The sequence below is a fragment of the Cyprinodon tularosa genome, unplaced genomic scaffold, assembly GCF_016077235.1.
Source record: "Cyprinodon tularosa strain WSP-4 unplaced genomic scaffold, ASM1607723v1 ctg669, whole genome shotgun sequence".
Lineage (NCBI taxonomy): Eukaryota > Metazoa > Chordata > Actinopteri > Cyprinodontiformes > Cyprinodontidae > Cyprinodon > Cyprinodon tularosa.
The window spans coordinates 227,723-242,849 of NW_024039417.1; the positions used below are offsets into that span (position 1 = coordinate 227,723).

The window sequence follows — 15,127 nt, forward strand, 5'->3', positions numbered from 1 at the left end:
ATGTTTTTAAGTGGGAAAATCCACCTGAGAGGACATGTACCTGTATATAAAAAACGCGCCCTATAGTCCGGTGCGCCTTATGTGTGTGTTAAATACAGAAATGGCACACATAACTGAGACTGCGCCTTTTAGTACGGTGCGCCTTATGGTCGTGAAAATACTCAAATTTTCCCATTTCAGCAGGAATAATGTTTGGTTGGTTGTGCCTATGATGCTTTTCCTTCAGTTAAAAAGGAAAACCAATCAGAGTGGTAGATGTTACAGACACTGATGCTTAGATCAATACAAATAGTTAGACTCCCCACTCCCGGTGACATACTTCATTTAGAGCTTGTAGACGTTTTGTGGATATCTGTTACATTTTAAATATTCATATTTGGAAGTTCAAGCCAATTTAAGTGGTTTTAGTGGGAAAAAAGCAAACAAACAAAAAAACTAAAGGGTTTCAAATACAAATCAAGTTAATACACTTTTACTGTAACATGTGGTGGGCTTATTTACCACAGGCTTATAAGCTAGTCATCTGAATACAGATCTAGAAATGTTCCCCCTCATTATTAGAGCCCCAAGCTGCTATTTCTGATGAACTGGTTGGAGGTCTCGCCCAGTAGGGCTTCCTGATTAATAAGAGCTAAGGGGAAAGTTACAGAACCAATTAAAGACCTCCATAAATCTGTCTAGTTTGAAAACATGCTGCTAATGAGTGTGGTAATGGCTTACCAAATTATTTATCTGTGTTGCAGAGGTTATCTTCTCACTATTTAAGAATGTTAATTAAATTACCATCTTTAAATAAATGTTTCTTCAGCTAAATTACCAGTGCCAGTGATCAATATAAGTCACTTCTAATATCTCTCCAGCCATGAACTAAATTATAGCATCACAGATTTAATTTAATATTTAGTTTCTTCAATGTTTTATTTTTGCAGAGGGTCTCATCCTGGTTCTGCGTAGCCGATGAGCAGAAGCTTTCAGGCAGCTCTAGATACAGATTGCTGTACTAACAGAAAGGCAGCCGGTGAATAATGTGGTCGCATACACACACACCCTGCCGGAGAAGCAGTGAATTTGAAGCTGTACAGGCAAATCCCCGCTAAGCAGCTTTGCACCAAAAATCAGTTCTCACAATGCTGTTTGTTGCAGAACGCTGACCAGATAACTGACAAGTTGGTGGAGTTGCTTGATGGCTGACAGCTAAAGGCGCTTGGCTGGCAGTTAGAGTGGAATCCACCCAAAGCTGGATGAACAGGAGAACTTAGAAATGGCTGACAAATATTATCTGCACAAAAAGAATGAACTCATGCAAATTCTTTCTGCGTGCAAATTCTTTCTGCGTGTCAGGAGTCATAAGGATTTTTGCCCCGTCATCATCATATTTAAAGGGGAACACCATTTTTTTTACACTGGCCCCTTGATTTCACATTATTACATCATGTTTTACTTATCCATATGAGTTTTGTGTCATTTGGAGCTGTTCTGAAGATATTCCGTATCCAAGTAACGTCTTCCTATGGGCAACGAGTTGAAGGCACAAACTAAACTGTTCACAATTTATTCTTTATGGTACGCCAGCATTCATAACATGTAGGCGAATCACTGTCCCCCAGACATCCACGATTATATTTTTTAGATTTATATCTTTTAAAAACAAAGCTGTAATGTAATGTTTACTAACTAAAAAGGCAGGTTTTTATTAATCAGGTCTTTATTCATTCAAAATATGGTTTTCTACGGAGTGAATTTTGTTCCATTATTGTTTTGAGAATAAACATTCTTTTTTTTTCCAGAATAAAGTTTTATTTTTTTACATTTTATTGAGTTTTTGCAGATTTTATAGTTTTTTTCAGATTGTATTTTCTCAAGTTTCTATTTTGCAGATTGTGGTTTATGAATTGCGGTGTTTCCAAATTGCCTTTCAGAAATTAGTTAGGTGAGTTTGAGTTGAGCTTAACCTGCACAGATCTGATAGCTGGTGGTCTGTGTGCGGTGTACCCCGGTTAGATCTCTGTCCAATTTGCCCTTGTCTGCGTCTGAAGTCTGGAGCACGTGAGTAACGGAAACCTCTAAAAGACCAGAACGAGCCAGCCATCTGAGGCAGCCGCTACAATTGATCAAAAGCAGCTGCGGAAGCTGCCATGCTTGGTGCATGACAGGAAAAGGCCCACTGTCACTGGATCTAAGTTTATAAATAAAAACACTCCTTATTGTCCTCCACACTACTTCAATTTGTCTTCATTTTTTTCCCTTCAAAATATGCATTAATACAAGGTTGGACAAATAATCAGGACATTTATTTCAAGTATTAGCTCATTTTAGGGTTAACAGGCTTTCAAATGGAGGCTCTTTGTTGTGACAGTTATGCCTAACATATAAATAACATGCAAAGCAATCCACAAAAAATATACACAATATTAGGTTGATTATTTCATACTTATGTGTTGTATCATGTAGTCATATTAATAGGCTAATCCCTGATTGTAGGTAGACTTATAATACAGACAAAATATATATAATATACAAGTGATTATGAATGCCTTGTATATTATTATATCAAATTGACATAGGACTCCACAGGGAAGTTTATTTAATTGTTTAATAGTATACACTCACCTGCCACTTTATTAGGTACCCCATGCTAGTAACGGGTTGGACCCCCTTTTGCCTTCAGAACTGCCTCAATTCTTCGTGGCATAGATTCAACAAGGTGCTGGAAGCATTCCTCAGGGAGTTTGGTCCATATTGACATGATGGCATCACACAGTTGCCGCAGATTTGTCGGCTGCACATCCATGATGCGAATCTCCCGTTCCACCACATCCCAAAGATGCTCTATTGGATTGAGATCTGGTGACTGTGGAGGCCATTTGAGTACAGTGAACTCATTGTCATGTTCAAGAAACCAGTCTGAGATGATTCCAGCTTTATGACATGGCGCATTATCCTGCTGAAAGTAGCCATCAGAAGTTGGGTACATTGTGGTCATAAAGGGATGGACATGGTCAGCAACAATTCTCAGGTAGGCTGTGACATTGCAACAATGCTCAATTGGTACCAAGGGGCCCAAAGAGTGGCAAGAAAATATTCCCCACACCATGACACCACCACCACCAGCCTCAACCGTTGATACAAGGCAGGATGGATCCATGCTTTCATGTTGTAAATGCCAAATTCTGACCCTACCATCCGAATGTCGCAGCAGAAATCGAGACTCATCAGACCAGGCAACGTTTTTCCAATCTTCTATTGTCCAATTTCGATGAGCTTGTGCAAATTGTAGCCTCAGTTTCCTGTTCTTAGCTGAAAGGAGTGGCACCCTGTGTTGTCTTCTGCTGCTGTAGCCCATCTGCCTCAAAGTTCAACGTACTGTGCGTTCAGAGATGCTCTTCTGCCCACCTTGGTTGTAACGGGTGGTTATTTGAGTCACTGTTGCCCTTCTATCAGCTCGAACCAGTCTGGCCATCTGACCTCTGACCTCTGGCATCAACAAGGCATTTCCGCCCACAGAACTGCCGCTCACTGGATGTTTTTTCTTTTTCCAACCATTCTCTGTAAACCCTAGAGATGGTTGTGCGTAAAAATCCCAGTAGATCAGCAGTTTCTGAAATACTCAGACCAGCCCTTCTGGCACCAACAATCATGCCACGTTCAAAGTCACTCAAATCACCTTTCTTCCCCATACTGATGCTCGGTTTGAACTGCAGGAGATTGTCTTGACCATGTCTACATGCCTAAATGCACTGAGTTGCCGCCATGTGATTGGCTGCTTAGAAATTAAGTGCTAATGAGCAGTTGGACAGGTGTACCTAATAAAGTGGCCGGTGAGTGTATATTTGATCATCGAGTAGTTTAACGTGATGCCAACCATCTCAATCAGCTACAGACAGCTCCGTCCATTCAAGGCAAGGTACTGCTCATCTCGCTGTTCATCAGCTCAATCTAAAAAAGAGGAAAAAATATATATCATTATGAGATTAAAGCAAAGTTATCCTCAAAATCCTGTGTTTGATTATGAAATTTATCAAAGTTTTCTTTCTGGATTTTATTATTTTCAAATTACCATTTATAAAACCAGCAATAATGGAACAAAACCCACTCCATGGTAGCCGACCCTTCACGCGTCACTTCTTATGACTTTCCTTTTAAACCCTTTTTGTTTGCTTCCCTTCTATAAGGAGCTGCTGATCTCTGCAGCTCCTCCAGAGTTAGTCATTACTCCTCTCTGATTAATGTCCTCCATTAGCCGCCCCGTAGGTGCACAGAGCTACACTTTCTGTTTTTGTTTGCGCTATTAAATGCTGCTCTAGTGGGAAGGATATTTTGTAAACCAAGTTTAAGTCACAAAGTATGAAACAGTTTGTGGAGAATAAAGACTTTTTTAAGGCAGTGTTCATTAAAAGGTGCTTGTTGAGCCAAACTGAAATAGTGAATGATTCTTTGGTTTGAATGTTTCAGAGGTTATTGTGTGGGTCAGGTTAGGAAAACAGAAACAGCCGCCATGACCGCTCATATGACAGAGGGTCACAGCAGTACAGTCAGGGGTTTAGGAGGAATTATATGAGACGCTATTTGTTTTTGCCTGAGAGAAAATAACTTACATTGAAAGATTCCTGCACTGGCATATTTTGCTTTGAGGATAATATAAATTCCCTGATAATTTCAGTATACTTACTAGAAATATTACTGGCAAAAAAATATACTTTTAAAGGTTTTTTTTTTTAAAGAGGAGGTAAATACAGCATGGATATACAGAAGAATTCATTAACATTTTAAAAAGTTTTTTTTATATATGTAACTTAATAACCATAATATAATATATTTATTGTTTTATAAGCCTTCATTTCTTTCTTTATTTTGAAACATTGGGAACGCTGAAATTCTTTTAAGGTCACATAGCTAGCATGTTACCACTGGCAAAATTACTTTGCAACATTGTTTGAAAACATGTTTTCGTGTGAGTATAAATGGAATAAAAAACATTGGGTGTTTGACGACAAAACACAAAAGTAATCGAGACTTTATACACATAACTAAAGAAAAACGTATAAAATGAAGAGCAACAATAATTTTTATTTTCCCCAATTTATGTTCTTTACACAGATTTGCTGTGCATTTAGGATTTCTGCATTCGCTTTGCGTTAATATAAGTTTGCCAAGGCTCAGAGCAGAATTATTTAGTCATTTAAGGTGAAAAAAAGAGATTTTTTTTCAGAATGTTTTATTAACAACAGAATCGGGTGGACGGCAAGGTGTATAAGACAGGAACCTCTGCGGGTGTAGACAGCAGGTTAGGGACCATGTCTTTCTGGAAGTGGATGATCACAAACGTTTCGGTCACCAACCTGGTCTTAGAGTTCAGTCCCAGTCCAGTCTCACTCTTTGGCGGTTTGTTGTAATTTCTTTGCCTCCTCCTTGTGAGTATTCCTGGTCCTCAGTTTTTGTGGATTTATGTTTTGGATTTTTGCTTCTTTTACCCTTTTATTGTTAAATCTTCAAGAAACCAGTGTCAGTGTCTGCATTTGGGTCCTGTCAAACCTCCCACACACTGTGACAGACTGAGTGGTCAGGAAACCGTTCCAGTCAGTCACACGCAGGCAGAGATCAGGCAGGAGTCAGAAGACAGATCAAGCAAACAGATCAGACAGAAACAAGGAGGCTCAGAGGTCGAGACACAAAATGGATCAGGATCAGAATGTCCTCCCTAATTTCTATATAGGGCACTGTATAGTGTTGCGCCAGTTTAAATGAGTGTCTGAACGTCTAATGGATAAAAAAGTAGTGGACTCAAAATTTACCACAATGCACCTTGAAAAGTAGGAATGATCCAGTGTCTCTAGACGAGCAGATACACTATATTGCCAAAAGTATTTGCTCACCCATCCAAATTATTGGAATCAGGTGTTCCAATCACTTCCATGGCCACAGGTGTATAAATTCAAGCACCTAGGCATGCAGACTGTTTTTACAAACATTTGTGAAAGAATGGGTCGCTCTCAGGAGCTCAGTGAATTCCAGCGTGGAACTGTGATAGGATGCCACCTGTGCAACAAATCCAGTCGTGAAATTTCCTCGCTCCTAAATATTCCACAGTCAACTGTCAGCTGTATTATAAGAAAATGGAAGTGTTTGGGAACGACAGCAACTCAGCCACGAAGTGGTAGGCCACGTAAACTGACGGAGCGGGGTCAGCGGATGCTGAAGCGCATAGTGCGAAGAGGTCGCCAACTTTCTGCAGAGTCAATCACTACAGACCTCCAAACTTCATGTGGCCTTCAGATTAGCTCAAGAACAGTGCGCAGAGAGCTTCATGGAATGGGTTTCCATGGTCGAGCAGCTGCATCCAAGCCATACATCACCAAGTGCAATGCAAAGCGTCGGATGCGGTGGTGTAAAGCACGCCGCCACTGGACTCTAGAGCAGTGGAGACGCGTTCTCTGGAGTGACGAATCGCGCTTTTCCATCTGGCAATCTGATGGACGGGTCTGGGTTTGGCGGTTGCCAGGAGAACGGTACTTGTCTGACTGCATTGTGCCAAGTGTAAAGTTTGGTGAAGGGGGGATTATGGTGTGGGGTTGTTTTTCAGGAGCTGGGCTTGGCCCCTTAGTTCCAAGGAAAGGAACTCTGAATGCTTCAGCATACCAAGACATTTTGGACAATTCCATGCTCCCAACTTTGTGGGAACAGTTTGGAGCTGGCCCCTTCCTCTTCCAACATGACTGTGCACCAGTGCACAAAGCAAGGTCCATAAAGACATGGATGACAGAGTCTGGTGTGGATGAACTTGACTGGCCTGCACAGAGTCCTGACCTCAACCCGATAGAACACCTTTGGGATGAATTAGAGCGGAGACTGAGAGCCAGGCCTTCTCGTCCAACATCAGTGTGCGACCTCACAAATGCGCTTCTGGAAGAATGGTCAAAAATTCCCATAAACACACTCCTAAACCTTGTGGACAGCCTTCCCAGAAGAGTTGAAGCTGTTCTAGCTGCAAAGGGTGGACCGACGTCATATTGAACCCTATGGATTAGGAACGGGATGTCACTTAAGCTCATATGTGAGTCAAGGCAGGTGAGCAAATACTTTTGGCAATATAGTGTATATCCTGGAATGTTCACTTTTATTAAATGAAAAATAGCAACATCTACTTCCAGCCGCCACAGCAGTAGTGGAAACCCCCCACAGGTAACCTGGCTTGAGGTAGCTGCTGCTAGGGACAGCGCACCCCCGCTATGTGGGGGTCTGAGCGGCTCCGACAGCAAATTAATATTTTAAGGCAGGATTGTAATCCTAATGAAGTGATGCACAGACAATGTTTTGAGGTGGACTTTCTTACTTAAAATATATTAAAAGTAGTTTTTACACACAGCAAATATAGCAAAGCCGCTCTCTGCTATTGAACACAGCAGCAGCACAAGCATCAGACACATCTTTACAGACTTTACCAGACAAACCTCAGGAGCATCAAAGATGCTCTTTGGGGAGCGCCTTACCTTACTGTGGACAAGCTTCAAAACTGATGCAGAAGCTTTGTTGCTGCTGAAATTGCATTAGGTGTGAACGTAGCTTATGACACATGAATTGTACCGAAGAACATGTACAACCCAGGCATCACCAAAGTTGGTCGGTCCTCCAGGTTTAGGAGGTTTCCCTGCTTTAGCACAGCTGATTATGATGAATGCAGTTAAACAAACGCCTGTTAATCAGCTGTCTATTAATATCAGCTGTGCTGGAGCAAGGAAACCTCTAAAAACTGTAGGACAGCGGCCCTCGAGCATCGACTTTGGGGATGCCTGCTCCAAACCATTGATAGGCCAATCTCTTTTCAGACACCGAAAAAACTCATTTTCTCTCCGCTCACTATCTTTCTTTGACAACATTCCAGCTTGATTGGCAGGACCGACAAGCAACAGGAAGTCCCATGCATCACATGGTATTCCATGAACATTTAAACAAAAACGTTCTCCAATTGGTGAAAGGGGAGCATTTTTCTGTAATTCTGAAGTTCTGATTCATTTAATTGCCAAGATCTTCCAGTGAGTTATGTTCTTTAATCTTTTTTCGCCTAAAACACATCATTTACTATCAGCTTTTTGTTTGTCAGGACCTTTCAGGTTCCTCAAAAACTAGCAGGGAGCAACAGTGTAGTAACAGTGTTTACATGTGTCAAAAATAGAGATGTCATCTGTTTGCTACATCTGATTAAAGGAATGTTTTCATTTGTCACAAGAAGCAGAAGTGTTTGACAGAGATGAATGGCTGAATTGCAGTAGTGGTGTAAATCACACCCATCATGGTGATTCGATTCAGTATCAATTTCCTGACCCAACGATTCGATTATTCTCGATACTCAAGAATACAACATGATACGATTCAAATCGATTAATTGGTTGGTGGTGTGTAAGTCATCTTCTTTTTCCTCCACCATGTATGTCTTGCCTACTGTTTACGCGAGTGTGTGTGTGTGTGCATGCGAAAGAGGGTGGTGGAAGGAAGCGAGGTACGAAGGCAAAATAGGTTAAGCGCCAGCGCAGCACGGGAGTCAGAATTTGGCTGTTGGATCGATGCATCAATAAAAAACGTTTATTATTCACACCTCTATATTGCAGGGTCATCTAAAGGGGAAAAGAGTCTTCAGGACAACATGTCTAACCAGATTTATACAATGTTTTGCGACATAATGCTTCGCCTTTTGCGAAATTGTTTTTTGATTTAGTTTATTTAACCAAACTGCCTCTTCACCTTAACAGAAAGATTTTTTGATCTGGTTCTTACTTAACATGATGGCTGTTGCTGCTGCTAATCTAACGCCATACCAAATCCCCTTGATTCAACATCCTTTGCCTGTTTTTTTCTTCTTCCGAATTTCATGTCTTGTCATCTTTACTTTTCCCTCACCCCTTCCTCCCTTCCATCCCATAATTCCGCTCTGACGCTTTCAAGTCTGGGAACCAGTCGGGGAGATCTTAAGCTTGAATATTTGCGGTCACGAGGATTTCCCTTAAATCCTGCCATTGTTTAGAACTTTGAGTCAGTAAAGTCTTAGAAACGGATTTGGAACGGCCTCGGAAACGATCAGATAAGAAACGGAAGCCTGAAAATGTAATTGCCCATCACTAAACACTATTCTCTGCTTTGGGCAGGGCAGCCCAACCCATATCTATCATGCTGTCATCTTTGTGCTGATCCCCCTGAGGAAACCCAGCTGGGATGTGGAGATTTTAAATGAGGAGCCGAGTGCTCACATGACTCCTCCCCCTCGGTTTGCCTTTGACCTTTATGTCTACATAAACACATTTATCCACACAAACGCACACATGAATGCTTGTGACGATCTTCCGTCCCTTGATGTCTCACCTCTTTCGCTGGCCTCACCAATTAATCAGCTATTTTTCATCTCTTTTTTCTCTGCTTTATTTAAAACCTCTCTCCTCTTATGTCTACAACAGCTATATCCATTTTTGTTCTTTCCTCCACTTTCATGAATTATTCTTTATTTCCAGTTGTGGTTTATATGCTATGCATTCCCTTCCAGTCATTTCTGAGCACTTAAGGTTGCAAAATAATGCCGTCTGTTATGACCCACTCTTGTCCTTTGTCTTCCCTTGGAATGCTTGCTCTATCCACCATGACTCTTCGATTCCAGAAGGCTTGAATGCTGTAAACAGGCTCCCCTTCTCCTGACCTACACATGTACATTTAGAGAAACAACATCTGCTTTTTTGTTAATTTGATAAGAATTAATCCTTTGTTATAGATAAACAACAGAAATTAAAGCTGCGAGTGCAGGGGCGTTGCTAGGCACAAAGCTTTACTGGGGCACTGGCCCCCTACCGCATATACCCCTCCTTCCATACACAAATACAGACAAGCACACTGCCCCACCCTGATGCATTCCTACCAAAATTACCAGTTGAGATATTACTGAGTTTTAGAGCATATTTGTTTTAACAAAAATGAACATTTTCAACATTGCAGCTATAAAAAATAAGACATTACCAACTTTAAAACTGAAAAGTTTCCTTATACACATTCTGAAGTAATCATTAATTCCTAGGTTTCAGAGTTTTAGTTCAGGGGAAAGTTTAACTGAACCTGAACTAAGTTTTTATTTTATTTTATGAGCATTAAAGTGTACCTCCTATTTTTCATTTTTTCAAAGCGGTCAAACACTAGACTGTGACTCAGCTTAGAAAGTTCTGCCTTTTCAACTGATAAAATAGCAAGATGATGGAGCCTGTCATGTCCCATTGTGCACCTCAGCCAAGTGTGGATCCTTCTCAACACACTGAATGACCTTTCACAACTACAGCTGTTGACTGGGATGGTGAGGAGATCTGGATGACCTGCGTTAGTGTTGGGAATATGATGCTATCAAGCAAGTTGAAAACACACTGCATATCCTTGATGACAAGGCTTTCTTTTTCAACCATAAAAAGCTTTCAAACCATTTTGAATTAAATGAAAGTTTTTTTACTCCAAAATTGTGGGGATAGTGGGACAACTTCACTTGTCTAGGACCATCATGCTTTCCCCCTAAGTCACTAATGTCCCCTTCTTATTTGTGGACGCTGGTTGTTGCTCCCTCATCACCTTCATGGTCCTGTCTCTCTCCTGTCTCTCCTGTCTCTCACCTGTCTCTTGCCTGTCTCTTGCCTGTCAGTCTCGCCTCCTCCTCCCTTTCCTACTCCAGCACCTTCATTCTCTACAGCAAACATTAAAAAACAAAAATCTATAATTATGTAAATATCTATCATATTGCTTATAACGTTCCTAATGTAACTGGTTACATTAAATCACTAATTCATCACGGGACCTTACCTCCCTCTCTCATCTTGTTTTACTGCTTCTCTGCTTCATGTGAGGAATTTCCTGATATCCATCTACAAACCAATGCAGTAATTTTCAGTTAGTAGCCTATAAATCATGTGGTTTCACTGGGAAAATAATAAAATTGACAGGTAAGAAATGTTACCAGAACTAAAAATGCGTCGCGGCCGCACAGTGTCCCATCCAACTCAGTGAGAGCTGCGTGTTAATTTACCTGCAGTTCATGCAGTGACATGCGCTGACGAGGGGGCGCTAATACATCCTCAATTTGGAGTTAACAACACACTTGCTGCGCATTTGAGTAGAAATATACGTCTCCTTCCGTTGGAATTATCTAAATTGATGCATTAAAAAAAAAGTATTACTTTTGCAAATAGTCATGAGATTTATACTGGGGCACAGCTCATTTATACTGGGGCACGTGCCCCAGTAAATGGGGTCTGGCGACGCCGATGTGCGAGCGGCAGTGGGCGGCCCTCGCAGCTCAGTGCCGCTCGGCCTATCGCAACCGCGGGAGCCAAGCAACCGCCGCCTCCTTGCTCCTTCCCAGCCAGCAGAACAAGTTCCACACTTCACCTCCGGACTAACTGGAGACAACCACAGCTTTGGTCAGGAAGGGTTAAACTAGGATAAAAAGACAATAAATGGGACAAATCTCATCCGTCGGATAAACGCTGCGGCCATCACAGTTGGTGGGTCTAAAGTGATGTTGCCACATGACAACGTAAGCTTGCTATCAGCGATCTATGTTAAGACACAACATTTGAAGCAAATATGCTTACAGCAAAAAGGCTTATAACTTTGTAGGAGACATTAAGTGAGATGATCTTGTTGGGAACTACAGTCATTCGGGATATAGTGAAAAAAGTGACTTTCTTCCCTCAGGGGGCAGGGCTTTGATGATGTCATCATTTGACCAGCCAGTATCGTAGAGCAACCAAAGAGGCTAATTACTGCCAAACTTGGTTGGATTTGGATTTTTTTTGTAAAAGTTATTCCATTTCAAATTTCTGGAGAAGTACTCTAACTACGGGGCGCCAGAGGACCCCTTCAGTATAAAGGAAAACAACAAAAAAAAGAAGATTTTTAGATCTCACACCAAGTTTGAAGCCGATGGCTCAAAACCCCTGGGAGGAGTTAATTAAAGTTTGACGTCAACAAGATTGAAAAATTACCAAAAATCGGCCTTTGACCCAAAATGGCCGACTTTCTGTAGGTTTTAGAACATACCTCCAATAGACCTTTTGTCATGATTCGTTGATATCTACCTACCTGCCAAATCTCCAATCTCTGCGACTTATGGTTTTCCCCATCTCACTTTAGGGGGCGCTGTAGAGGCATTTTGCCATCCCACTTTGAATTCATTAAGATACGTACATTTTCGCAGGGGGACAATTTGCTGCCAAGTTTGGTGAGTTTTTGAAAATGTTAAAGCTTCCAAAAAGCCACTTCTTTTGTAAGGAGAAAAATAATAAACAGTACAGATACAATAGGCCTTTGCAGCGCTGTCGCTGATCAGGTCTAATAAGTAGTAGTTTAGGGTATATTCTGTGAAGTGGTGCAGAATATCTTAGTTATAGTAACCAATCTTGGCTCCTATAACATCTTGAAAGAACAAAAGGGAGAAATAAAATTGTGGTTTATGATAAATGTGTTTAATGAACCTTTCAACTATTTCATATTCACATTGGGTACGTGATTATAAAGAAGCAGCATGGTTTACAGATTTTTACGTTGCTTTAAGTTTTTTTTATTAGGGACTTGCTTTAATTAGAATATGTATTTAATTTTCTGTAAACGTTTCCTCAGGAAGATCTTTGGGAGTGTATGACCTCCATCCTTAAACATAAAGTTTTACTGTATACATGGACGAAATTTTGATTTCAGAAGTGTGTGTGTGTGGGGGGGCTAAGTATTTTTTAATAAAACTAACTTCAGCGTGTTTGACCATCCAATCACAGACCCGATTCAGTGGCACATCAGATGTTTGTAAAGTCAGCGTCTCAGGAGTGATGGCACTGACAGCCAATCACACAAGAAAAGACGGTGGGCCAGTTAGGAGCTCGTGGGCGGTCTGAACTCAGGGAATCGGGCTTCAGCCTTAGCTGCGGTTTTGTGCTTGGTCCTAGTGCTCAACATTTGTCTGTGTATTGTAGCGTAACATTGTTTTTGGACGGTAAAACGTGCAGGGGACCAAAACGGACGTTTAAAAAAATGCAGTCTCAAGAAAGACAAAATAAAGTTTTTTAGTAGCAGGATATTCTATATTTTATAAGCGGTTTGCCCAAAGAACAACCATTTTTATCCAATATATATCCAACACATGGCTGAAATCTGTTGGATTAATGTCTACATACACACCCCTGTAGAGATACATCTACACAGGCATTAACGCTGCAGTTAATGCTTGGATTCATTCATTTCCAACACTAACTGAATAATTAGAACCAAAGTTACAAGCTAATTCTGGAAAGAAATGTCATGTGAATCTAAATAAATACAGTTTTTTAAAAAGTTATTATAACATATTCCACCAAAGCAAGAAATGTCCCCATAAAAAATTGGTAATATTTTAAAATATTTATCACTTGTCTATCCATATATTTGCTTCAAGGCGTATCTATGTTTTTTTTTTATTTAGAGGTGTTTTCATCTGCCCCTTTATTTAATTTTAAGAACATGAAAAAAAAACTGTGTTGAAAAAGAAGTACCGGAAATACTAAATAAAAGAATCACAAACTAAATAAATGATTAAATAAGCACTAATATTTATATTTCAAAATATATTTAGTTTAATTACATTGGGATATTAATTTATTTGATGGGATATTAATTAAGAATTTATTTATACCTTTTTTTTTATTATTTGAATATTGGATTGAAAAAGCTCTTCATACCTATTAGGCTGACAAATATTGCACCAAAACGTCTTTTTTTCTGAAAAGTTCTCTGTTCACAAACAGTGGGATGATTAAAAAAGTAGCTCAGTCACAAGGAGAATCTGATTTCACAAAACAAAGTCTTGTGTTTCTTTAGATTATGATACGTAGAGGTCCAAATAAATGTCAGACATTAAGACTCACCAAGATTTTAGTCTCAGTTTGAGAGGATCTAAAAATGAATTAAATGTTCCACCTACATTTTTTGAAGTACACGTTAATCAGAATTTTTAAAAGAACTGTCTCCAATAGCAGATATGCCAGACAGAGCGTGTCTATGCCCACTGAGATTGCAGTGTAAACTGTACAAATACTTCTATGCAGAGTCACAGGATGAGTTTATTATAAAAATTCAACTTACTAAATACCTGGAAAATATTTAACAGCAAAACCAAGGACAAAGCATTATCCACATTTCATATTTAACATCTATCAGTGATCTATACCCAGTTATGACTGATTCACACAAATAGACTGTTCTCCCTGCTGCCCTCTGGGAAGAGGCTTCGCAGCATTTGATGCAGGTCCAGCAGATTCCGAAACAGCTTCTTCCCCACCGCCATTAGACTGCTAAACTGTTGAGAAAACTCTAAATCATGTCACAGACTCTGCATCAAACTGACAACACCAAACCAAAACAATGCATATTTGCACTATAATATATTTAATGCTCTGAACTTCCATATCAATGCATGTTTTTGCACCACGTTTTTTTTTTTCTCCCACACTGTTTACATTTGATCACTGCTGCACTTTAAGAAATGGAAATGTCATGAAAGTTGTACAAAACTAAATTTTGTATGCAAAATGACAATAAAAGTTGACTAAGTCTAAGACTCACTCCTAAGGGGATTTCAATCATGTTTTTTGACTATGCAATGGAGCCAGATAACTCAGAGAGATTTTATGCTTGCATTTTTCTGCAAGACAATGACAACAACATTTGGGCTACCAGGATGCAGATTATATAAACAGTTGGATTACTGAAGATAAAAGAGTGTCATGATACATTATAATGTGGATGAAACCTATAGATGATGGTAAAACATTCAGGTGCTGTTTTGTTTTCTCCTGCAGGTCATTGAGTCTCTGGGCATCATGATCTACAAGGCTCTGGACTACGGGCTGAAGGAGAATGAGGAGAGGGAGCTTAGTCCTCCGCTGGAGCAGCTCATTGATCTTATGACCAACTCAGCCGAAGCTGAGAAGGAAGCCTGCCTTGATGAAGGCTATGAGGCAACAGAAGAAGAAGACGAAACACAACAGGACTTTAACAGCATCTCCAGAGTTCGTAGCTACAGAGATATCCTGAAGGTTGGTGGCTGAAGAATTCAAATTGTTTCATATACAGTATGCATGTTTTA

At 40.2% G+C, this 15,127-nt stretch overlaps 1 protein-coding gene across 2 annotated transcripts in view; it reads left to right on the top strand.

The window, feature by feature from the left end:
• The window catches only part of spire1b (spire-type actin nucleation factor 1b), a 105,708-nt gene that overhangs the window by 38,608 nt on the left and 51,973 nt on the right, over window positions 1-15,127 (top strand). For both annotated transcript variants that reach the window (XM_038267318.1, XM_038267319.1), the window contains exon 3: window positions 14,841-15,077. In XM_038267318.1, the coding sequence (XP_038123246.1) occupies window positions 14,841-15,077 (237 nt within the window). The remainder of the gene's footprint in view (window positions 1-14,840; window positions 15,078-15,127) is intronic.